Source organism: Lithobates pipiens, unplaced genomic scaffold, assembly GCF_037356315.1.
Source record: "Lithobates pipiens isolate NorthernLeopardFrog02 unplaced genomic scaffold, aLitPip1_a1.2 Scaffold_3, whole genome shotgun sequence".
Classification (NCBI taxonomy): Eukaryota; Metazoa; Chordata; class Amphibia; order Anura; family Ranidae; genus Lithobates; species Lithobates pipiens.
In genome coordinates this window covers 46632151-46656286 of record NW_027507790.1, presented here as the reverse complement: position 1 = coordinate 46656286, position 24136 = coordinate 46632151, and the positions used below count along the sequence as shown (strand labels likewise).

Here is a 24136-nt window from a genome sequence, read left to right as displayed (position 1 = left end):
GGGGGTAAGAAAGAGAGAGCGGCTGCAATCTCGTGGCTATGCAGAGTGATAGACTGTTAAACTGAAATTTCTCTCCCCCCTGTCCCCCCCATGTCCTGCGGGCTGCTTTGAGAGGACTGTTATATTGGATTTTCCCTTCAGGAACTGCCTTGGGTCTCTGACGGGTATAGAGACCAGTTTATGCCTAGGTTTATATAAACTAGCCCCTTTAAATATCAAACTGGATGAAAGACCTACGAACTGGCTGATGCACAGGGGCTGAGAGGAGAATCCGATCGTATGGTTGAAGTGGAGTGGACTGCCCCAGACAAAATATTTATCTCAATAGACTGAACGAAGGTTTTGGACGATAGGATACTTGAGAGTTTTGGGGGAATCTGAAATATGGACCCTATTTGAAAAAAAAAAAAAATTAATACCATCAAACTAACTATAAATAGAGAAAGTGTGACCCTGGAGGAGTTATTGGACTGTATTTTGTAATTCCCCCTCCCCCCCCCCCCAATTTCCTCTTTCTTTTGTCTTTTTCCGGATATTTTACTCTGGATATTAAGTTGAATGGATATCAAGATATATGTGCTGGAATCCCCTTTCTCCTTCTGATATAGCTGAAATCAAAAGTTACTTCTCCTCCTGTGCAAAGATTAAGAGACTAGGACTAGAGCATACATTTATACATTTAGTACACCTAACACAACAACTTGCCTCTTTTCCCCCCCTCCCACATTGTTATTTGCACCCCCCCCCCCTTTTTTTATTTTATTTTTTTACCCCCCTTTTTTTTTTTTTTTTTTTTTGATGGAGGGTAAATAAAAAGGATATAAGGATTGGACTAAAAAATATTTTGGAAAAAAAATAGACAAACTAAGAAATAAAAAGTACCCCCCTCCCCCCCCCTATTCCTGTTCTCGGGAGTATTCCATTTCCCCTTCATTCCCCTCCCTTTGTAATTTTGGCACTCTATGCACTTTCTGACAATTTTGCACTTTTTTGCACTTTTTGCACTTGTTGCAGTTGGACTCTCCCCTCCCCCCCTTCCCCTCCCCTTTTTTATTATCCTTTTTTTTTTTTTTTTTTTTTTTTTTGGCACCTGCTGCATTAACTGCACTTACTTATTCATAAAATTTTTTTTTTTTTTTTTTTTTTTCTTTTCTAGCACCTCTACACTTTGTGTTTTTTGCACTTTTTTGGCAAACTTCACTACCTTTAACACTTTTTGCACTGTGTGCATCCTTTCCCCCTTTTTTTTTTTTTTTTTTTTTTTTTGTTTTTTTTTTTTTTGTTTTTTTTTGCACTTTATGCACTTTATGCACTTTTTGCATTTAACTCAAAAGGAGAAAAGAAAAGGGGGAAGGAAAGCCCTTCTATATCCCCCTTTTTGGATACATAATATATATATTATATAGTTTTGGAAAAATTATATAAAAATTGCATAATAATGAGGATGTATTGTAATTGTATAGTAATTGAAGACGGATTTGTACACAAATAGATTGGGGGAAGTGAAGAGGGAAGGGGAAAAGGAAAAGAAGAAGGGAATAAACAAGGAAAGAGTGCCTGCTCCCCAGGAGGAGCTATAATCTGGGGAAGATTAGGCCGGTAATAGAGTTAAATAATATTAATGCTTAGTTGCATAAACTTGAAAGACTAAACCGAAGGGGAAGGGGGTAAGAAAGGATCATGGTAAGGAGGGGAGCCAAAGCAGGACAAACAGAAAGCGGGAAGGGGAACTCTATAAAAACTTATATGGCCCAGGGCAGAGTAGATCAGAGGGAAGAAAGGGAGGCTGAAAGGGGAGAAGGAACATCACCTTCCTGTGAAAAACAGATGAATAAAAAACCTAATATAGAGGAAGGTACAACTCCACAGAAAAGCTTGAAAGAACGACATCAACAAAAAGAATCAGGAAAAATGTGGGAACTAGAAAAAGAAGGAACTAATCCCCAATCACTCCCTACTAAACAGGACATGGCAGAAATGATGTCACATCTGGAAGGGATGATCAAAGGAGAATTAAAGGCAACCCGGGCAGATATTCAAAACGTATTAAAAAGGGTAGAAGAATCGGAAACACAATTAGAAGAGCATAAAAAAGCTATTTCGGAATTACAAAAAAGAGCGGATATGGACTGGTTAGAAATGAGAAACATTAGATATAAATTAGAAGACCAGGAAAACAGAAATAGGCGCAATAATTTAAGAATTCGCGGCCTACCAGAATCCGTGAAAAACACTGAGTTGGAGACTGTGCTTCGAGAAGTCTTTAATAAAATAATGAAAAAAGAAGTAACATCCCATATAGCTTTTGATAGAATACATAGAATTCAAACAAAAGAGAAGCCAAGACCTGAGATAGAGAGAGATGTGATTGTGAGGTTTACTCAATACGAAACAAAACAACAAATTCAGCAAGATGCAAGAAGCTCTGATACTATTAAATATGAGGGAGCTACGTTGCTCTTCTTTTCTGACCTCTCACAAGAGACACTGAGCCGGAGAAGGGCATTGAAACCCCTAATAAATCAACTACAAGAGAAGAAGATTACTTACAGATGGGGTTTCCCCGCATGTCTGATAGCTAAAAACCAAGGGATAACAGCCATTTTAAGATTCCCAGAGGACCTGAAAGCATTTTGCAATAAACTGAATATACCATGTGTTAATCTAGAAAACTGGGAGAAAAAACCCCTAGATTGGACGAAATTAAGAGAACAACCTTGGAATAGAGTGTAGGGCCTCTCTCCCTCTTTTTCCTCTCCCTTCCTCTTTCGCTGGATTAGGGGAGAGGAGAGGGGGGTGGAAGAGGCAAATAGTGGGGTAAATAAATGACAACAGGTTAATGGGAAGGATTAGGGGAAGAATAGTAAAGGGGAGGGAAGGGGGAAGAGAGGGGAAAGGGGAGGAGAAGGAAAGGGAGGAGAAAGAAAAGGGAAGGAAAAGGAAAAAATAAAGAGAGGTACTAGACAAGGATGATTTTGAGTAGGCTCGCATGGGGGGGAAGTATGCGCCAGGGGCGGGGCGGTGCCCGCGTGCCCCCCCGAGACCACCCCCAAGGAGGGGTGAGGCTCGGGGGCTCACGCGGGCACTTATACTCCCTCAAGGAAGGTCCAACCAGGGCTGGGGTCTAGTAAATAGGCACTAGCATGGAGGACGATAACATTGATATTCAATGTGTAAAGGGTGGGGGGGTGGGAAGGGAGGGAGGAAAATATTGGGGGGGGAGAATATGTTGTTGTTTCACATTTATCAATGAAGGGTATACCGACTGGATCGATCTAGGTAAAAAATATACGTTTATTTTTGTTTTTGACTTCATGATGGAATGTTTATGGTGGGCTATAACCAATCTCCATGAAAGATGGCCCCGTTGAAGATTGTTACATATAATGTTAGAGGGTTAAATAGTCCCAATAAGAGATATCAGATTTTGCAGGAGTTGAAAAAATGGTCATCAAATATTGCTTTCCTACAGGAAACTCATTTTAAATGGTCCCATAATAGTGGTCTGAAGTCTAAAAATTATCCAACTTGGTTTCACGGATATTCCTCTAGCAAAAGGGCAAGAGGAATTGCTATTGGGTTTGACAGTAATACCCCCTTTACTTTAAAGGCTATGGAATCGGATTCTGAAGGGAGATATCTATTTATCAAAGGTTTGATTTTTAATAAAATGTATACGTTGGCTTGTATCTACTGCCCTAATTATCTCCCCTGTCCCTTCTTGGGGAAAGTGTTGAATAAATTAGAATGTTTTAAGGAAGGGGGGGTGATTATGGCAGGGGATTTTAACTTTGTATTTGATCCAACCCTGGATGCCCAACCCCCATCCCTACGCTCAGAAGGAAAATACCTAAAGATAATTAAACAAAAATTACATCGACAGCAACTAGTGGAGGTGTGGAGAGTTGCGCATCCGGGGGGAAAGGATTTTACATATTACTCCCAGGTACATCACTCTTACTCAAGAATCGATTATATCCTCTTGGACCATCAGCTTTTGGAGGGGTTAAAGAAAGTAGAAGTAAAATCAATAACTCTCTCCGACCATGCCCCTGTTGTGGCTGTTTTGGACCTGGAGGATATACCGATTAGACAAAGAGTATGGAGGTTGGATGAATCCCTCTTGCATGACCATAAAATATTTGAAGCTTTGGAAAGAGATATGAACTTATTTTTTAAAGAAAATAATGTAGAAAATATTGCACCAACTGTGTTGTGGGAGACCCATAAGGTATATATGAGAGGGAGATTGATAGCAGAAGCAGTTAAGAGGAGGAAAATAAGGTCAACGCAAAAATCACTAATCTTACAGGAAATCCAGGTGTTGGAACAGTTACATAAAGGGTTAAATGACCATAAAATAATGGACGAACTTATGGGAAAAAGGGAGGCACTGAGAGACATATTGGAACAGGAAACCAGGCAGGCCTTTTTAAAGTCCGCTAAAAGACAATATGAATTTGGTAATAAACCGGGGAGAATCCTGGCAGGGGTAATTAAACCTAGAAGAAATTTTAATTATATTGCAAAAATTAAAGATAAGAAGGGAGTAATGAAATATGCGACAAGAGATATTAGTAACACCTTCTCAGAATACTACCAACTACTGTATAAGGTGAATGGTGACCAGGACCCCAAGGATAAACAAAAGAGAAGGGAAAAAATTGAACAATATCTCCGGAAGATAGATCTACCGAGGATAGCAGAGGAGGATGCTGGTATGCTCGATAGGGATATCTCTAAGGAGGAAATAGAGAGAGCAATCAAGGATAGTAAGAATGGGAAGAGCCCAGGGCCCGATGGATACACGTCATTATACTTTAAAAAGTTTTTGGGACCTTTAACACCTTATTTTCATCAGTACATGAACTCAATAGGGGAAGGAAGGGAGATACGGAAGGAAGCTTTGGGGGCCTTTATAACTATATTAGCAAAGGAAGGGAAAGATCCAACATTGTGCTCTAGTTTTAGACCTATTTCTCTGATTAATGAGGATGTAAAAATTTACGCAAGGATTTTAGCCGAGAGGCTGAAACAATATATGCCAGATTGTATAGAAGGAGATCAGGCAGGTTTTGTACCTGGAAGGGAGGCGAGGGACAATATACTGAGGACAACCCTCTTAATGCAGGAAGTTAAGAAGAAGAAGAAGCAGTCTTCCCTTTTCCTATCGGTTGATGCAGAAAAGGCATTTGATAGGTTAGAATGGGAATACATGCTGCAGACATTATATAAATTTGGTTTAGGCCCAAGAATGCTGCGGTGGATAGAGGCCTTATACTCTAACCCTACAGCTCAGATTCAGGTGAATGGGACCCTATCAAACTCTTTAGGGCTTTATAATGGTACACGTCAGGGATGTCCACTATCTCCCTTACTTTTTGTATTCTCCTTAGAACCTCTTTTGGTTTCTATAAGAGCGAACCAAGGTATTGAGGGAATAAAAGTATCAGAGAATGAGCATAAGATATCTGCATTTGCAGATGATATTATGCTCTATATAACGAATCCCAAACAGTCCCTTCCTAGGATTTTGCAGGAGCTGGAGGAATACGGGAATGTTTCGAACTTTAAGATCAATAGAGAGAAAACTGAGATATTAAATGTCCATTCTCCCCCAGAGGAGAGAAGAGAACTTAGAGCTCTTTTCCCCTTTGTGTGGAAAGAGAAGGGCCTGAAATACTTAGGAATATACTTATCGACATCAGTTACAGATTTATATCAAGATAATTATCTCCCTCTTTTAAATAAAATTAAACAAGATCTTAAAGGTTACCCTGCACATAGACTGTCATGGTTCGGCAGGATAAACGTAATTAAAATGATGATTCTGCCAAAGGCTCTATATGTCTTTCAGAGCCTCCCGATAAATATCCCAGGGGCCTATTTTAAAATTATTAAATCCCTGATTCAGAAATTTATATGGAACAAAAGAGGAAGTCGCGTTTCTTATAAGGTAATGAATAGGCCTAAGGATAAGGGAGGGGTATCTCTCCCAGATTTTCAAAAATATCATTCAGCAGCGGCAATGAGGAGGATTTTGGATTGGGTTTACAACGCTCCATATAAAAAGTGGGTATCACTGGAAGATAATATGAGTAATGTTGCCCTGAGTCAGACCATTTGGATTCCAATGAAGTTTAGGGGTCTCTCTAGAAGAACATCCCCGATTACAATGGAAACATTAAGAACATGGGATGGGGTACTTAAAGGTACAGAAGGACAAAATAACAATAGCCCCCTAATGCCCCTGTCAGGAAATAACTATTTTCCTCCGGGGAAAGAAAACAAAATGTTCCAGAAGTGGACGCATAGGGACATATTAAGGTTAAGGGATGTGTTAGAAGTAAATAGCTTATGCTCATTAGAGGAGATACGAGAGAAATATGGAAGAACACCATGGGATGGATGGAGATATAGACAACTCCAACATTTTGTAGAGTCCCTTCCAAAACCTCTCCGCTCTGGTGACAATTTAAACCCTTGGGAGAAATTGATTGACCGAGGAGGAGTGGGCAGACAGGGGATCTCTAAGATATATAGGACCTTAATATCTTTAATGGAGGATGAGGCGATACCTGCTTTAGGGAGGTGGGAAGGGGAATTGAATCAATCAATCCCAGAAAAACTGAAAGGGAAAGTTATAGACTATACCCACTCCACTTCAATAGATACGAAGATCCAAGAAATGAACTATAAATTATTGGTTAGATGGTATTATGTCCCATCGAAAATGCATAAGATTAACAAAGACTTATCACCCCTCTGTTGGAGAGAGTGTGGGAGGGAGGGAACCCACGCCCATATATGGTGGCAATGCAGTGCAATCCAGTTATACTGGGAAAAGGTGGTGGGTTTAATTAAAGAGATCGATGGGAAGGAAATAGAATTGGATCCCTGGAAATGTTTGTTTCACGCGGCCGAGGGCCCTAGGGAAAAATATAGAAGAGCATTAACTCCATTTTTGCTAAACGCAGCGAAAGTACTGATCCCGAGATACTGGAAAGTAAAGGAAACACCAGGGATAAGAGATTGGTTTAGGGAAATAGATAGATTGAGGATTATGGAAGAACTAATACACCTTCAACGGGGAGCCGAAATTAGATTCCAGGCGACTTGGAGGAACTGGATGGAATTTAGAAAATCCTCAATATATCTTGGAATTATGGGGGATGGAGAGGGCGTCTAGGGGAGGGAGATAGGATGCATATACTTCATAACCCCTTATAAATTTTTTATTTCTTTTTTATAAAGGAGGGAGGAGGAGGGGAGGGAGGAAGGGAGGAGAAGGGGAAAGGATCCCTTTCCCCCCCTTGGTTTTTTTTATTTTTTTTTTATTTATTTTTTTTTTTTATTTATTTATTATTTATTTTTTTTTTTGTGTGTGTGGGGGAGGGGATGTTCTGGGGCCCTTTAGGGGGTTTGTCTGGGGTTTTTTTTTTTGTTTTTTTTTTTTTTTTGTTTTGTAGAAGGGAGTGGGGATGGAAGGAGAGGAATCCCCACCTTACACAAACCACAAATTGGAATTAAGAAAAAGCGTCACGAGGGGGGGGGGGTAATAAATATGGGTAAGATAAAATCACAAAAGGATAATTTTAAACACATGAAGAGAGGGGGAGGGGGTGTGCTTTATTTTTTTTTTTTATTTTTTTTCTCTCCCTCTCCCTCTCTCTTCCTCTTCTTCTTCCCTCTTGGGATATTTAAGATCGATCCGGTCGGGCACCCAATGTGTACTTTTTTTTGACTGTTTGTTTTTATGTGAATGTTGAAAACTCTGAAATAACATGAATGTTAGTCAAAGTGATTTTTAAAAGTATGTATAAGGAATATTTTGTACTGTTCTTTGTGTAAATGTGGAAAACGAAATAAACAATATTTAAACAAAAAAAAAAAAAAAAAAACATTTTACTCCAAGCACTTGAACAAACCAACATCTTGGTACATAACATGTATGTTTAACATTATTTTGCATTTTTTGGGGCTAAACAGGCATGTTTAAAAACATAATATACACATCCCCAGCTAAGGAACTTGCAAAGTTCGACTTTGCTAAAGTGGAGGCCATATGAGTATACCAAAATTGTGTTGATTTTGCCTTCCTCAGATGGGGTGATCTAACCCCTCTAAAAGTCAAAATTTGAAGCCATGTACACATTTAGGCATAACTGTTAAATGTCCCTTATGATGCCGAGCCTAAAATGTGTGTAGGTACAAACAGGTTATTTTAGGTACAAACAGTTTATTTCCTAAAGCCCCACACTACAGAGTGTGTCAACATGTGCTAGCTCCCATCACAGGATATCAGTGTACACGTTTTGGGGGTGCAAGCCCTTCCTCTCACCTACTTTACTTTTGCGGAAGGGGTTGCACCCCCAAAATGCATACATTGATATCCCGTGATGGGAGATACTAGATGTTGACACACTGTGTTTTGGGGCTTTAGCAAACTAGATGTAGGGAAAGACACACATTTTAGGCATGGGATCATGAGGGTATTCTGAATTTTGTGGCCCAATTTGTGTGCATCTTAAATTCTTGGCTTTGCGATTCTTAAAAACACATAAAGATGTGTTTCACAACTCTCCCTCTCCAGATGCATTTCTAGGTCATGTTTTCTATATTTTTTGTTTTTGGCACAGGTGATTTGTCTTGCGATTTGATAGATAAAATCGCATGACAAGTCACAGCCTATTTGAGGCAATGGCACTGTTCCAATTGGTGCGACGCTGATTTAGAGGTGCCACAACAATTTTTAAAAGTAGTTCCTGCACTACTTTTTCCAATTTCAGGTGCGACTTTAATAGACATCTGTGCATGAAGCCAAACAAATGTCTATCAAGTTGCACTTGAAATTACACTAACCTTGTTAATTCGTAATCGCACTACTTCAAGTGAAGTAGTGAGATTTCAAAGTAGTATCAATGTGAACCAGGGCTTAAAAGTAATAAAACCATGGGAAATCTTAAAACTGCAAACAGGAGCCAACAAGTGGAAGAAAACTTCAGGCCAAATGAAATTAAAATTTGGCAAGCATGTTGACATAATCACGTATTCTTCTCTGTAAAGCAGTGGTAGCCTCCTTTATTTTCTGTAGCTCAATCAAAGCCTGCATCATATCTGCACTCATACGGCCAATTGTGTATCTTGGAAGTTCACGTCCTTGTAAGAAGAGAAAAAAGTATTAAGGGAACGATGGTCAAGTGGCAGAGGCCCTACATAGTGAATTATGGTAAAGTTGCTAGTCAAATTGGGGAAATACTTACCTACCCAGTCTATCGTTGCTTGCAGCCTTCTTGCCCTTCAGACACCTACTAGGAATGTACACATTGCAACTACTCTGTAATCTTGGCCCTGGTGCCTGGGTCTACAAAACTCAGGTACCTAGCAACACTGGCAGCTCCTTCCACACTAATGTTAAGGCACTACATACTTTGCTAATGTGTGGAGTGGGTGTTTCTTTTGGACATCTAAACATTTGACATGTATACACATTTGAAGACAGATTCCAAAAATACTTCCTTGCGCAAACAAGAGGATACAAATATTTTCTTTGGCCCTCTATTTGACTTGCATCAGGGGATGTTGCATACACAATTGGAAAAGTCTATGTTGGATCCAGATGTCATAGTCCATGCCTCCAAACCAAATAACAGTCACTTCCTCTAAATAGTTCAATGCTTGAAAGCCAAATATTATTTAAGTTCACTTTCAGTGTTTGGCCACTAGATTAACATAAAACATTAAGCCATAGAAACGTCCACAGACTTCTGTTATAACATGTTAACATACAATAATAGACAGGAGAGTCAGCGCTACACACATATATATATATATATTTTATTAATACACCACCTGAAGTGTATTAGAAACAGTACACCACCAAATGCACTGTAGATATAGGCTACACTGGATGCAGAGTATATATACAGTATCTCACAAAAGTGAGTACACCCCTCACAGTTTTGTAAATGTTTTATTATAACTTTTCATGTGACAATACTGAAGAAATTATACTTTGTTACAATGTAATGTATTGAGTGTACAGCTTGTATAACAGTGTGAATTTGCTGTCCCCTCAAAATAACGCAACGCACAGCCATTATTGTCTAAACCGCTGGTAACAAAAGTGAGTACACCCCTAAGTGAAAATGTCCAAATTGGGCCCAAAGTATCAATATTTTGTGTGGCCACCATTATTTTCCAGCACTGCCTTAAACCTCTTGGGCATAGAGTTCACCAGAGCTTCACAGGTTGCTACTGGAGTCCTCTTCTACTCCTCCATGACGACATCACGGAGCTGGTGGATACCTTGATACCTTGCACTCCTCCGCCTTCTGTTGAGGATGCCCCATAAATGCTCAATAGGGTTTAGGTTTGGAGACATGCTTGGCCAGTCCATCACCTTTACCCTCAACTTCTTTAGCAAGGCAGTAGTCGTCTTGGAGGTGTGTTTGGAGTTATGATGGAATACTGCCCTGTGGCTCAGTCTCCTAAGGGAGGGGATCATGCTCTGCTTCAGTATGTCACAGTACATGTTGGCATTCATGGTTCACTCAATGAACTGTAGCACCCCAGTATCAGCAGCACTCACACAGCCCAAGACCATGACACTCCCACCACCATGCTTGACTGTAGGCAAGACACACTTGTCTTTGTACTCCTCACCTGGTTGCCACCACACACGTTTCACACCATCTGAACAAATGCATTTATCCCGGTCTCATCAGACCACAGGACATGGTTCCAGTAATCTGACCTCCCACCCCTTCAACCTCTGCAGCAATGCTGGCAGCACTCTATTTCCCAAAGACAACCTCTGGATATGACGGTGAGTACATGCACTCAACTCCTTTGGTCGAACATGGCGAGGCCTGTTCTGAGTGGAACCTGTCCTGTTAAACCGCTGTATGGTCTTGGTCACCGTGCTGTAGCTCAGTTTTAGGGTCTTGGCAATCTTCTTATAGCCTAGGCCATCTTTATGTAGGGCAACAATTCTTTTTTTCAGATCCTCAGAGAGTTCTTTGCCATGAGGTGCCATGTTGATCTTTCAGTAACCAGTATTAAAGAATGAGAGCAATAACACCAAATTTAACACACCTGCTCCCCATTCACACCTGAGACCTTGTAACACTAACGAGTCATATGACACCAGGGAGGGAAAGTGGCTAATTAGGCCCAAATTGGACATTTTCACTTAGGGGTATACTCACTTTTGTTGCCAGCAGTTTAGACATTAATGGCTGTGTATTTGAGGAGACAGCAAAGTTAAACTGTTATACAAGCTGTACACTCACTACTTTACATTGTAGCAAAGTGTAATTTCTTTAGTGTTTTCACATGAAAAGTTATAATAAAATATTTACAAAAATGTGAGGGGTGCACTCACTTTTGTGAGATACCATATATATATATATATTGGGGGTTGTTTAGCTCAAGGGGAAGATGCGCATTATAGTTAAGGGCATGGCCTTGAAAAACAAAAGCAAAAGGTCCATTCAGGGTTCCCAGGCAGGGTTTTAACTTAATTTAGCACTCAAAATAAGGAAAAACATACAGAGCCACCTGGCTCTCTTGCCAGCAGTTCCTCTGCTTGCTCTCAACAAATCTGATTCTTTCCAGCCCCCTGGACTCACCGGCTTCAGTAGTCTTCCTGACTGTCAAGGCTGGCCAGCCTTTCCTAGTCCCTGGGCAAAGAATCCTCCTAACATGGGGTGCAGACTCCCACAGGGCAGACAGCTTTCCAGGCACAGGTCTGTCTTCATACAGCAGTAGCATGCTGCTCACACTCCACCTTCCTCCCCCTACTGCTCTCACAAGCCCCTTGTTATATATATTTAGCATAGACTGTATATTCCGTGCTTATTCGATATTCAGTCAGTGTAAGCAGTGTATTAGAAAAAAAATAAAAAATAAAAAAAATATATATATATATATATATATATATATATATATATATATATATATATATATATATATATGTGATTGGCCAAAAAATACAGGTCAGGTGCATGCTTTGGCCAATCATCATACAGCAATGCACTGCGATCTTACAGTGCATTATTGGGCGTTCTGCAGCGCTCACATTTTCCGCGAATGCCTCATATGTTCAGTTTGTTTTAGAACAAACGAACACCTGATGTTCAAGTCGAACTTAAGGCCCATACACACGATCGGACTTTTTGAAAACAAACATGCAAATTAGCTGTTTTAAGGCAACATCCAACCGTGTGTACGCTCCATCGGACAAACTTTTTCGGTTTTTATCGGACTTTTGTTGGCTGTGCAAACGGACAAACTTTTTGACAACATAAGGCCGATGGAGCAAAGTCCGATCGTGTGTACAGAAACCCATCGGACACCCAAGATTCTTACCACCAATAAGCCGAGAAGTAGAAAGCAATGAGGAGGGTTTGAATGCAAGATCTTTCCTATGAGTTTTTAACTCATCCTTGAGACGAGCGAGCATTTTGGCTGGTGATGGTGTGCACATAGCATTATACTCACGAGAGAGAGGATCTGCACAGCGGGTGTTTCTGTTTACAACACATTTTATGAGAAAATTTTTTCAGAAAATATAGTAGTTGTTTTTTTCACTCTTATTTTTATTCTTTTTTCATTTTTTTGAGCAGTCACACAAGGACTGACTAGAGTGTGAGACAATCACTATTAAGCATCGTGCACTTTATATTTGTATGTATATTTTAGAGTTTATTTCATAGCGCTGCACTATTTAACAATTATTATCATCCCTAAGAGCCCATTCACACAGGGGCAACTCCTGATCCGACTTCAGGTCGCCCCTAGTCGCCTCAGGTCGCCTCAGGTCGGACAACATTTAAAAAGCAATGTCAGTGAATGAGAGCCGTCTTAATGCACACTACTGAAGTCGCTCCGACTTCAAAAAAGGTTCCTGTACTACTTCTATCCGACTTGTAGGCGACAGGTACCCATTGATTTCAATGGAGGTCGCCTCCAAGTCGGATCTCCGTCTATACGGAGGCGACTTTGACAGAATTATCAGCTCTCAAGAGGGAACTCCACGCCAAATTTCTGAAAAAAATTTGGCGTGGGTTCCCCCTCCGAGAGCATACCAGGCCCTTAGGTCTGGTATGGATTCCAAGGGGAACCCCCTACGCCGAAAAAACGGCGTGGGGGTGCCCCCCAGATCCACACCAGACCCTTATCCGAGCACGCTACCCGGCCGGCCAGGAAAGGGGGTGGGGACGAGCGGGCGGCCCCCCCCCTCCTGAGCCGTACCAGGCCGCGTGCCCTCAACATGGGGGGGTGCCTTGGGGGAGGGGGGGGCGTGCGGCCCCCCCACCCCAAAGCACCTTGTCCCCATGTCGATGAGGACAAGGGCCTCTTCCCGACAACCCTGGCCGTTGGTTGTCGGGGTCTGCGGGCGGGGGGCTTATCGGAATCCGGGAGCCCCCTTTAATAAGGGGGCCCCCGGATACCGGCCCCCCACCCTATGTGAATGAGTATGGGGTACAATGTACCCCTACCCATTCACCTGTGAAATAAAGTACAAAAAAAAACACAACACAGAGAAAAAATATTTTATTGCACAGCTCCGGGGGTCTTCCGTCTTCGGGGGTCTTGTCCCCCTCTTCGGTTCTTCTGCCGGGCCACCGCGCCTTCTTATAGCTCTTTTGCAGGCGGTGGCCTGGTCTTCTGTCGCCGTCTTCCGTTCTTCTGCCGCCGCCTTCGGTTCTTCTGCCGGGCCACCGCGCCTTCTTATAGCTCTTTTACAGGCGGTGGCCCGGTCTTCCGTCGCCGCCGCCGCCTTCCGTTCTTCTTCTTCTTCTTCTTCTTCTCCTGGAGATGTTGACTCGACGAGCTCTCCGGCCACAATGCCAGGGACGCGCTCCGCTGCCTCTTATATAGGGACAATGGGGCGGTGTCACATGGGTTGATGTCACATGGGTTGGTCACATGGGTTGATGTCACATGGTGACCCCGCCCCCTTACCATGTGACATCAACCCATGTGACCAACCCATGTGACATCAACCCACGTGACACCGCCCCATTGTCCCTATATAAGAGGCAGCGGAGCGCGTCCCTGGCATTGTGGCCGGAGAGCTCGTCGAGTCAACATCTCCAGGAGAAGAAGAAGGAGAAGAACGGAAGGCGGCGGCGGAAGACCGGGCCACCGCCTGTAAAAGAGCTATAAGAAGGCGCGGTGGCCCGGCAGAAGAACCGAAGGCGGCGACAGAAGAACGGAAGACGGCGGCGACAGAAGACCGGGCCACCGCCTGCAAAAGAGCTACAAGAAGGCGCGGTGGCCCGGCAGAAGAACCGAAGAGGGGGGACAAGACCCCCGAAGTCGGGAGAAGAGGCCGGCGGCGGGGAGGAAGAAAGCCGGACTCCTCCGCTAGCAAAAGAGCTACACACAGATAGCGGAGGAGTCCGGCGAGAAGACCCCCGAAGACGGAAGACCCCCGGAGCTGTGCAATAAAATATTTTTTCTCTGTGTTGTGTTTTTTTTTGTACTTTATTTCACAGGTGAATGGGTAGGGGTACATTGTACCCCATACTCATTCACATAGGGTGGGGGGCCGGTATCCGGGGGCCCCCTTATTAAAGGGGGCTCCCGGATTCCGATAAGCCCCCCGCCCGCAGACCCCGACAACCAACGGCCAGGGTTGTCGGGAAGAGGCCCTTGTCCTCATCGACATGGGGACAAGGTGCTTTGGGGTGGGGGGCAGCACGCCCCCCCCTCCCCCAAGGCACCCCCCCATGTTGAGGGCACGCGGCCTGGTACGGCTCAGGAGGGGGGGGGTCCGCCCGCTCGTCCCCACCCCCTTTCCTGGCCGGCCAGGTAGCGTGCTCGGATAAGGGTCTGGTGTGGATCTGGGGGGCACCCCCACGCCGTTTTTTCGGCGTAGGGGGTTCCCCTTGGAATCCATACCAGACCTAAGGGCCTGGTATGCTCTCGGAGGGGGAACCCACGCCAAATTTTTTTCAGAAATTTGGCGTGGAGTTTCCCCTTGAGCTCATTCTCTGCTTGGCCGCGGCAAAAGTCGCCTGGCCTGGGGCGACTTGTAAGTCGTCCCAAGTCGCGCTTGAAGTCATCACAAGTCGTTTTGAAGTCGTCCTAGTCGCCGCTGTCAAGTCGTGTCCAAGTAGCCTGACTCAAGTCGCCTACAAGTCGTGTTGCCCCTGTGTGAATGGGCTCTAATGCTAACATTGGTTGCCTAAGCTTCTGTGCTGAGACTTTCAAAGAACAAGTTTCAATTCTGGGGATGTCATGTTTTAAACAGCAAGCATGCACATATTTTCACAATGTGCTTTGTACATGTGTTGTGCAGTATAGATATATATGATGTAAGCCAATTACAGGGTGCAGGGCTTGACAATTCTCAAATGTCTATATTACAAACTGTAGTTAGTCTCAATGGTGCAAAGAATAGAAGTTTGAATAGGAGTTTACAGTTTAAAAAAAAAAAGCTAAAATGGAAGGCAAATGTAGAATAACAATAAAAGACTAAATGGCTTGTGAAGCACATACTATACATTGTAAAAACCCATGCTACTATATAACATGTAGGGTCTTGTCTATACTTTTTTTTAATAATGTTTCCTTCCCTTCTTCTACAGTCTCCCATTGTGTGGTTGGTCCATGGGGTACATGGAGTGAGTGCAGCTCTCGTTGTGGAATTGGTAGCAGAGAGAGAGCACGCCAAGTGATGGTGCCACCGAGGAGTGGTGGAAGCCCATGTCCGGACCTGAGACAACGCCGTGGCTGCTACGGAGATGACTCTGCTTGTCATGGTTCCAAAGGTTACTGTACACATCATTTAAGACAAAATTGTTTAGTAAATTGTCTATAGCAGAATAACATGCATTAATCTCTTTTTTGTTTATAGAAGTGGCCAGGATATTACCTGGCTCCTTTAAAAGGTTATCCAGGGACCCTTGGAGGAAACCCTTCATTATGACACCTGACAGACCCCCAAGGTAAATATCATAAGCTCTGCTGTATTTCAAGTATAGCATCTCCTATTTATGCGTTTTTTTTTTTTTTTTTACGTAAAATTATTCAGTTGTTCTTGGTGCTGAAATTATAGTGTAGAATTGAGAGCTTTTACCATAAATTGTATTGTGAGACAGTATGAAATTTGTGGCGCTCAACAAAGTAAGTTAGGATCTACAAGGCTTAATGGGCTAGGCTAAAATGGTTAGGTTGTGGGATTAAGAATGTAAGCAGGGATAGAATTAGGTTAACCACTTCAGCTCCAGGAGATCTAACCCCCCCTTTATGACAAGGCCATTTTTTGTGATACGGCACTGCTTTACTTTAACTGACAATTGTGCAGTTCTGCGACACTGTACCCAAATACAATTTACGTCAATTTTTTCCCATAAATCAAGCTTTTTTTGGTGGTATTTGATCACCTCTGCATTTTTATTTTTTTGCGCTAAAAAACGACCAAAAAAACAATATTTCTTACTTTCTGCTATAAAACATACCCAATAAAAAAAAAATGTAGAAAATCCAATTTCTTTATCAATTTTGGCCTGCTACATATTTTTGGTAAAAAAAAATCCCAATAAGGGTATATTGATTGGTTTGCACAAAATTGATAACATCTACAAACTATGGGATATATTTATAGAATTTCTATTTAACAATTTATGTTTTACTAGTAATGGCAGCGATCAGCGATTCATTGCGGGACTGCGATATTGTGGCGGACAAATTGCACACCTAATGCCGCGTACACACGATCAAATTGTCTGGCGTACTTAGTCCGCCGGACCGCATTTCACCGGACAATCCGATTGTGTGTGGGCTTCAGCGGACTTTTTCAGCGTAAAGTCCGGCAGACTTAGAAAGTAGTTTTGCAGCCCAATCTTTCCGCCTCGGACTTGGGTTTCAGCGGACAATACGTTCGTGAGTATGCTAGTCCGGTGGACTAAGAATGACGCATGCTCAGAAGCAAGTACGAAAAGGAAGCTATTGGCTACTGGCTGTTGAACTTCCTTTTTCTAGTCCCGTCGTACGTGCTGTACGTCATTGTGCTAGCAATCGCCGGACTCTCTGTGCGTCCGTGTGTGGTGGCCAAGTACGTTCGGTAGAAAGTCCACAGGACTATCCGGCGGATTGTTTGCCGGACTAAGTACGCCGGACAATTCGATTGTGTGGCACTGGCTGGGAAGGGGTTATCAGGAGCGATCAGAGGGTAACTGTGTGCCTAGCTGGTGTTTCAGTGTACATTAGTTTTACTAATGGAAGGCAAGACACAGGATCCATGCCTTCTGTACTGACAGAACAGCAATCTACCTTATTTACCTAGGCAGATCGCCGTTCTGCCTGTGTACAGAACAATCAGCAGGTCCTGGTGGAAATTGGGTCTTATCAGCTCCTGCTGTGTATATTTATAGCAGGAGTGAGCCAGCAGGGGCGCGCACTCATGTTCAATGCCTGGAAGTGCAGGATCATGTATATATATGTGATCCTGCGCAGCGCTACCACCCTGTAGCAGTAAATGTCCTATAGGGAGGTCGGCAAGTGATTGTAAACCCTTATATATACCCAGAGAAGTGACTTGCCTCAGGTAATACACAGAGATGAAAAACATCCTCCTACATACCTACATAAGTTGCATCTGTTTACCTGCAGCCTTCTCTTTTCTACAGCTGTTCAATGTACTCAATTTATAAGCTTGTCCGAGAGTTCAGAAAAAGAGGGCGAAGAGCTGAAGTTCCACTCTGCAGAGCTCAGAGAAGAGAGATGATTGGAGACAGGGGACACAACCCCCTTTACCAGCGGCGACCCATAATGTAGTGCGCAGTCCCCCTGATTTGTGTGTCTGTCCCCCTAATCTGTGGGGTGCCGGACGCATGGATTTTAATGGGGTTTTTTAAAAAAAATTTAGAAGCACGTGATTAGAGTCAGAGGCTCTAATAGGCTTCAAAAAAGGGTGGACTCGGGGCGGCGGTTGGATTGTTTGCTGCCCTCCCAAAAAATATACCACCAGCTGCCACTGCCCTTCACACAGCACTCAGGAACAAAGCTGAGGCTGTCAATCAGCTTTAGCTCCCTCCCCGTCACCATTTTTCTCTTGATGTCAGGAAAATTTGTCAGAAGCGATTTATGCAGATAGTGGAATGAAGCAGCAGACAGAAATGAGCCCTTAGGCTGGGTTCACACTAGTGCCAATTGGATGTGGTTTTCCCCGCATCCAATTCGCATGACTTGAGATTGTGACCGGCTCTCAATGGAGCCAGTTCACACATCTGCGGGGCGGCTGTGGAGTGAATTGTACAGGGGTCCTGTGCATCTTTGGCTTGGTTTCAGGTACAAATTCAGGCAAAAATTCAGGCCCAATTTGTCCCTGAAACAGAGAACAGGGACGCACCGGACCGCTGCCGTCAGCCAGATCAATTTCAAGCAGTGGGGGCTGGTGCTCAAAATATTTGGGGGGGCGCAAACAAACTGAAAAAAAAACATCAATTGCAGCCACTGTGCCCATCAAGCGCAGCCACTGTGCCATCAAACACAGCCACTGTACCCATCAATGGCTGCCGCTGTGCCCCATCAGTTGCTGCCACTGTGCCCCATCAATTGCTGCCAGTGTACCCATCAATTGCTGCCACTGTGCCCCATCAATTGCTGCCAGTATGCCCATCAATTTCCGCTACTGTGCCCATCAATTGCCCTTACTGTGCCCCATCAATTGCTGTCAGTGTGCCCATCAATTGCTACTACTGTGCCCATCAATTGCCGCTGTGACCATCGAATGCTGCCAGTGTGCATCGCCCGAGAGTTGGGACTTACCTGTCTCGCAGCAGGTCACGGTGGCGTCCTCCACATTGCTTGATGTCTCTGGTCCTCTCTATCAGGCGTCCAGGCAAGAGAGAGGTGACAGGAGAGAGGGAGCGGCGCTCCTGTGCCCTTTACGGACGCACCACCACTGGCTCAAGTGTGAACCTAGCCTTAATGCTCTGGATTGAGACAATTGCACATTTCATGTCTGAGGTTTACATCCACTGTTGCTGTACTATATTACGTATACAATGATCAATTACTGACCAATAGACTTTATCCTTCTGCTTAGTAGTCTGCAGTAAATAGTGTTTCTTTGGTGGTAATAAATGCCAACAAGTGTATTTGTGAAGTGTGAGAGGTCAGCTCTGCTGTTCCAGCTAGTTACAGTGAGTCCTCTTAATGAGCTAACACCGCTAGGCAGCCACAGGGGAGGTTAAAGCACCTACTCTCTTTATTGTTTCATCTTCCTGCCAGGGATGACTTTTTAATAAAGGGAATTATGAAACCATGAAAGAAAGGTAACGAGAGCTGACAGGAAAGAAGTAACCACCCCGCCTTAAAATATTGAAAAAAAAAAAAGAGTCATTTTGGGCCACACCAACCTGCGCCTTCTACTGATCAGTGACAGTACGTCACTTGACCAAGTGCCAAACATATGCCTGGCTAATATATGACTGCTAGATTTCTCCAGTGTACAGTTAACCTTTTTGCGGCCAGGCTCTACGCTCCACTATTATTCTTTGAAGGCCATTTTTTCAATGTTTCACTTGTTTTTAATTTCTCATTTTTACAACTTCCCACAACCATACATTTTCTGTACAGGAACAGTAGAATAAAAGGATGGTGCTACCGATTTTGTAGGTCCTGTGATAGTTTGTACAAATGTTTATTTGTATATTACATCATTATTAGCACACACGAAAGTGGCATCATTTATAAAATCCCTACTAAAAAGAGAATTATGAGGTTCAAGAGCATATGTGCGCAGTGCACATAACCATCCACATGCTGGTGTAAATGGGCTCCCTAGTGCACCGACGCAAGTAATGTGCATTACCACAATGTGTGTTGAACATGTGTATGTGGGTGTGCTAATTGTATGTGTAGGTGTGGTTTAGGCCTCATTCACATGGTGGATAAGTGCTATGCAGTGGCAAGGAGCAAACTTCTGTGCCCAAATGTCACCTATTTTTATATACAGCCATGGTCAGCAGCCTGTACAATTAAATAACAGGCCAACACATGTCCCAGCTGTATGCCTGTAACCAGGGCCGATCCTAGAGTCACAGGTGCCTGGGTGCAGAAATATTTCTGGTGCCCCCACATGAGCATGGTCATCTTAGTAACTCCTCCCCTTTACTAATGTTTGTATGGCAACAACTCCACCTCTCCATCTGTAAGCGTCACCACTTTATGGCACAGTGGCAGCGTTTGATGGGCACAGTGGCAGCGTTTGATGGGCACAGTGGCTGCTTTTGATGGGAAAAGTGATTGCTTTTGATGGCACAGTGGCTGTGTTTGAGGGGCACAGTGGCAGCTATTGATGGGCACAGTGGCTGTGTTTGATGGGCACAGTGGCAGCTTTTGATGGCCACAGTGGCTGCATTTGATGGTGGCAGTGTTTGATGGGCACAGTGGCTGCGTTTGATGGGCACAGTGGCTGTGTTTGGCACAGTGGTTGTGTTTGATGGGCACAGTGGCTGCGTTTGATGGGCATAGTAGCTGCGTTTGGTGGGCACAGTGGCTGCGTTTGATGGCACAGTGGCTGCGTTTGATTGGCACAGTGGCTACATTTGATTGGCAGAGTGGCTGTGTTTGTTGGTTACAGTGGCAGCTTTTGATGGGCACAGTGGCTGCGTTTGATGGGCATAGTAGCTGCTTTTAATGGGCACCGTGGCTGCGTTTGGTGGGCACAGTGGCTGCATTTGATGGCACAGTTTCTGCGTTTGATTGGCACAGTGGCTACATTTGATTGGCACAGTGGCTGCGTTTGATGGTCACATTGGCAGCGTTTGATGGGCACAGAGGCTGCGTTTGATGAGCACAGTGGCTGCATTTGATGGCAAAGTGGCTGGATTTGATGGGCACAGTGGCTGCGTTTGATGGGCACAGTGGCTGTGCTTGATGGGCACAGTGGCAGCGTTTGATGGGCACAGTGGCAGCTTTTGATGGGCACAGTGGCTACGTTTGATGGGCACAGTGGCTGCGTTTGATGGGCACAGTGGCAGCTTTTGATGGACACAGTGGCTACGTTTGATGGCACAGTGGCTGTGTTTGATGGGCACAGTGGCACCTTTTGATGGGCACAATGGCTGCATTTGACGCCACAGTGGCTGCGTTTGATGACACATTGGCTGCATTTGATGGCACATTGGCTGCGTTTTATGGCACAGTGGCTGTGTTTGATGGCACACTGGCAGCTTTTGATGGGCACAACAGTGGCTGTGTTTGATGGGCACAGTGGCAGCTTTTGATGGGCACAACAGTGGCTGTGTTTGGGCACAGTGGCAGCTTGTGATGGGCACAACAGTTACAGCTTTTGATGGGCACAGCACAGACTTCCTTCCAAGTTCCTTGACCCGCCTGGACGCTGGTGCAGTGCAGGGGCAAGGGAGTCACTCAACAAGGCAGGCAGCCGCTGCGCCGCAGCTGAGCAGCTCTGCTCTCTCCAGGAGGAGTACTTCAGACCAGGCACGCACGAGTCTGCTCCGGCTCCGCTCCCTCTCAGCCACGCTGACTGAAGATGGCAGAGGTGGGCGGAGCTTGTTTTCTAGCCACGGAGGCGGAGTGCAAAGAATGCTGGGGCTGCAGCGCGCTCTGAATGCTGGGGTGCCGCGGCATCCCTGACTGACGTCACTGATTGCTAGCTAGACGCCAGCCGGTGTCCTATCACATTGTGTCCCCCATTGGATAGTGTCCGCTGTGTACTGCGCATGTGCAGTACAAAGGACACACAGATTCCCAAAAAACTTTCCCGAAGCGTGACGAACGAAGCGAGCCCGCAAGGGGCCCTCTAATATTTGCAGCCCTATGTCCACTTGGATGGTGGGGCTAGCACCTCCACTCACGGCGCAGGCGCCGTGAATCTTCTGAGATTTTCTGAATCTCCTTCTGCTCCGTACTGCGCAAGCGCTGCACCTACGCAGTATGGGGCAGATACTATCCGATGGATGGACGCTATATGCCAGAACACCGGTTGGCCGGTGATTCTAGCAAGTGAAGTGAGCAACCAGTGTGCAGTCAGCTTCGGTGCCCCTCTTCTGCACACAAATTACAGCGCCAAGTTGCGGTGCACCCCGTGCACCCCGCCCAGGATCGGCCCTGCCTGTAACTGCATATCTAAGTGGTTACATACATACAGGGATATATATATATATATATATATATATATATATATATATATATATGGCCACAGAAGTCCACTCATATATCCCTGTATGCATTATACCATTCAGTAACATTTTTACAACAGAAAGCTGTGTGACTAAGGATGTATTTTTATTTTTTCTTTATTTTTGTTATGTTTATTCTTTACTTATTTTTTTGATTTTCTTAAATTTTACAGTAGTGTTTTTTTTTTTTGGAGAAATATCAGAAATTTAAACACACCCCTGATATTTCACTTTTCAGACAAAGAGGAAAGCCACCGTCTCCTTCTCTGCAGTAGGACACTCACTGATGAACAGGAAATACTCTGTACAAAGGCTTTTTCTTGTCTTTCACAACTTGAACTGACGGTAAACATATGACTCGTGTTTACTAGTTTTTTTTTTTAAGTATGAATGAACACAGGCATGATCAGTACTGAACACTGTGTTCACTCAAGATAGGGAAAAGGCAAGGTAAACATAATTCACAGAGAAAAGAAAAAGTGCAGCGCTTAGCCTATAAATAATAATACTTGAAGAAATTGCAATAATTAAAGTGCAAAAGTGCTAAACAAAAATATGTGACAATCAATGCACAAATATAATGACATATATGTACAACACCAAATTGATAAAGATATTGGATAAAAAAAAAATATATTACTGAAAAAAAACATAAAGTTCATGTGTAAATAAATGTGAGCACTTCAGACCAGGCACGCACGAGTCCGCTCCGGCTCCGCTCCGGCTCCGCTCCCTCTTAGCCACACTGTCTAAAAATGGCAGAGGTGGCGGAGCTTGTTTTCTAGCCACGGAGGCGGCGCACAAAGAATGCTGGGGTGGCCGGTGATTCTAGCAAGTGAAGTGAGAAACCAGTGTGCAGTCAGCTTTGGCGCTCCTCTTCTGCACACAAATTACAGTGCTGGGGTGCGGTGCACCCCGCCCATGATTGGCCCTGCACCCAGTGACCAGTATGTCTAAGGCTGGGTTTACACTATTGCCACATGTAGCTCACAGCAGAGGTACGGTGCGTCCCCATTCAGGTCCGATTTCAGGCAGAATTTTTGGGCTGAATTTGGACCTAAAACGGACCAAAAGATGTATCGGACCCCTTTGCAAATTTGCACTGGAGCCACAGCGGAGATATGTGAACCAGCTCCATAGAGAGCCAGTCACAATCTCCTACCATGCGAATTGGATGCGGGGAAACTCGCATCCAATTCACATAGGTGTGAACCCAGCCTTAAGCGAGAACGTGTCAGACCCAGTGATTAGAGTTATAATAGAGATATTTCTTGAAAATTAAATATTTGATTACAAATCTTGCTTCCATGCATGCATTACACTTCAGCTTTAATGTTAAATCTCCCTCCCCTCTCTAGATCATGTCCAAACATTATTCTTTCACTTTATGCCTGCAGCAAGAAACAGCTTCTTTGCTTCCTATCATGGGCGTCCGCAGGTAGGGGCAAGGGGGGTCAAGTGCCCCCTCCTGGAATTGGGGATCAGATCTTAAATTCAGCACAGTTGCGTCGCTATCGGGGCTTCCTGCACGCTCCGTTCCTTCCCTATTGGCCATAACTGAGGGCCATTCAAAGGAGATTAGGAGAGGAGAGCATCATAGGACATGTAGTCCCAAAGATTGGCAGCCTTATTTTCCACAGGGAGGAGGCTACAGCTCGATCAAGAGAGAGATTGAGATACTGCAGCCTGGAAAAAAGCTGAGGGAGAGAGTGCTACAGGACAAAGAATGAGGAGTGTGCTGGAAGGAAGCCAGAGAGACCAGGGTACAGACATGCTAAATACTGACCAGAGTCGCCCCCGGGGGACCCAGAGTGATTGATCGTCCAGCTGGAGGGATCACGCTGTCATTTTGCTGGGTTTGGTAAGAGGGCCTGTTGGTCATTATCCATTACTTATCTCAGGAACTGTACTACGTCTGCAGTCTCTGACCATGATAATGTGATAATGACATTGTCGAAAAGGGGCGG

The 24136-nt window shown here is 44.2% G+C and overlaps 1 protein-coding gene across 1 annotated transcript in view; it reads left to right on the top strand.

The window, feature by feature from the left end:
- Window positions 1-24136, top strand: part of LOC143940357 (somatomedin-B and thrombospondin type-1 domain-containing protein-like) — a 160641-nt gene that overhangs the window by 115118 nt on the left and 21387 nt on the right. The window contains exons 2-3 of the mRNA XM_077461616.1: window positions 15603-15785; window positions 15872-15962. Coding sequence (XP_077317742.1) covers window positions 15603-15785; window positions 15872-15962 — 274 coding nt within the window. The remainder of the gene's footprint in view (window positions 1-15602; window positions 15786-15871; window positions 15963-24136) is intronic.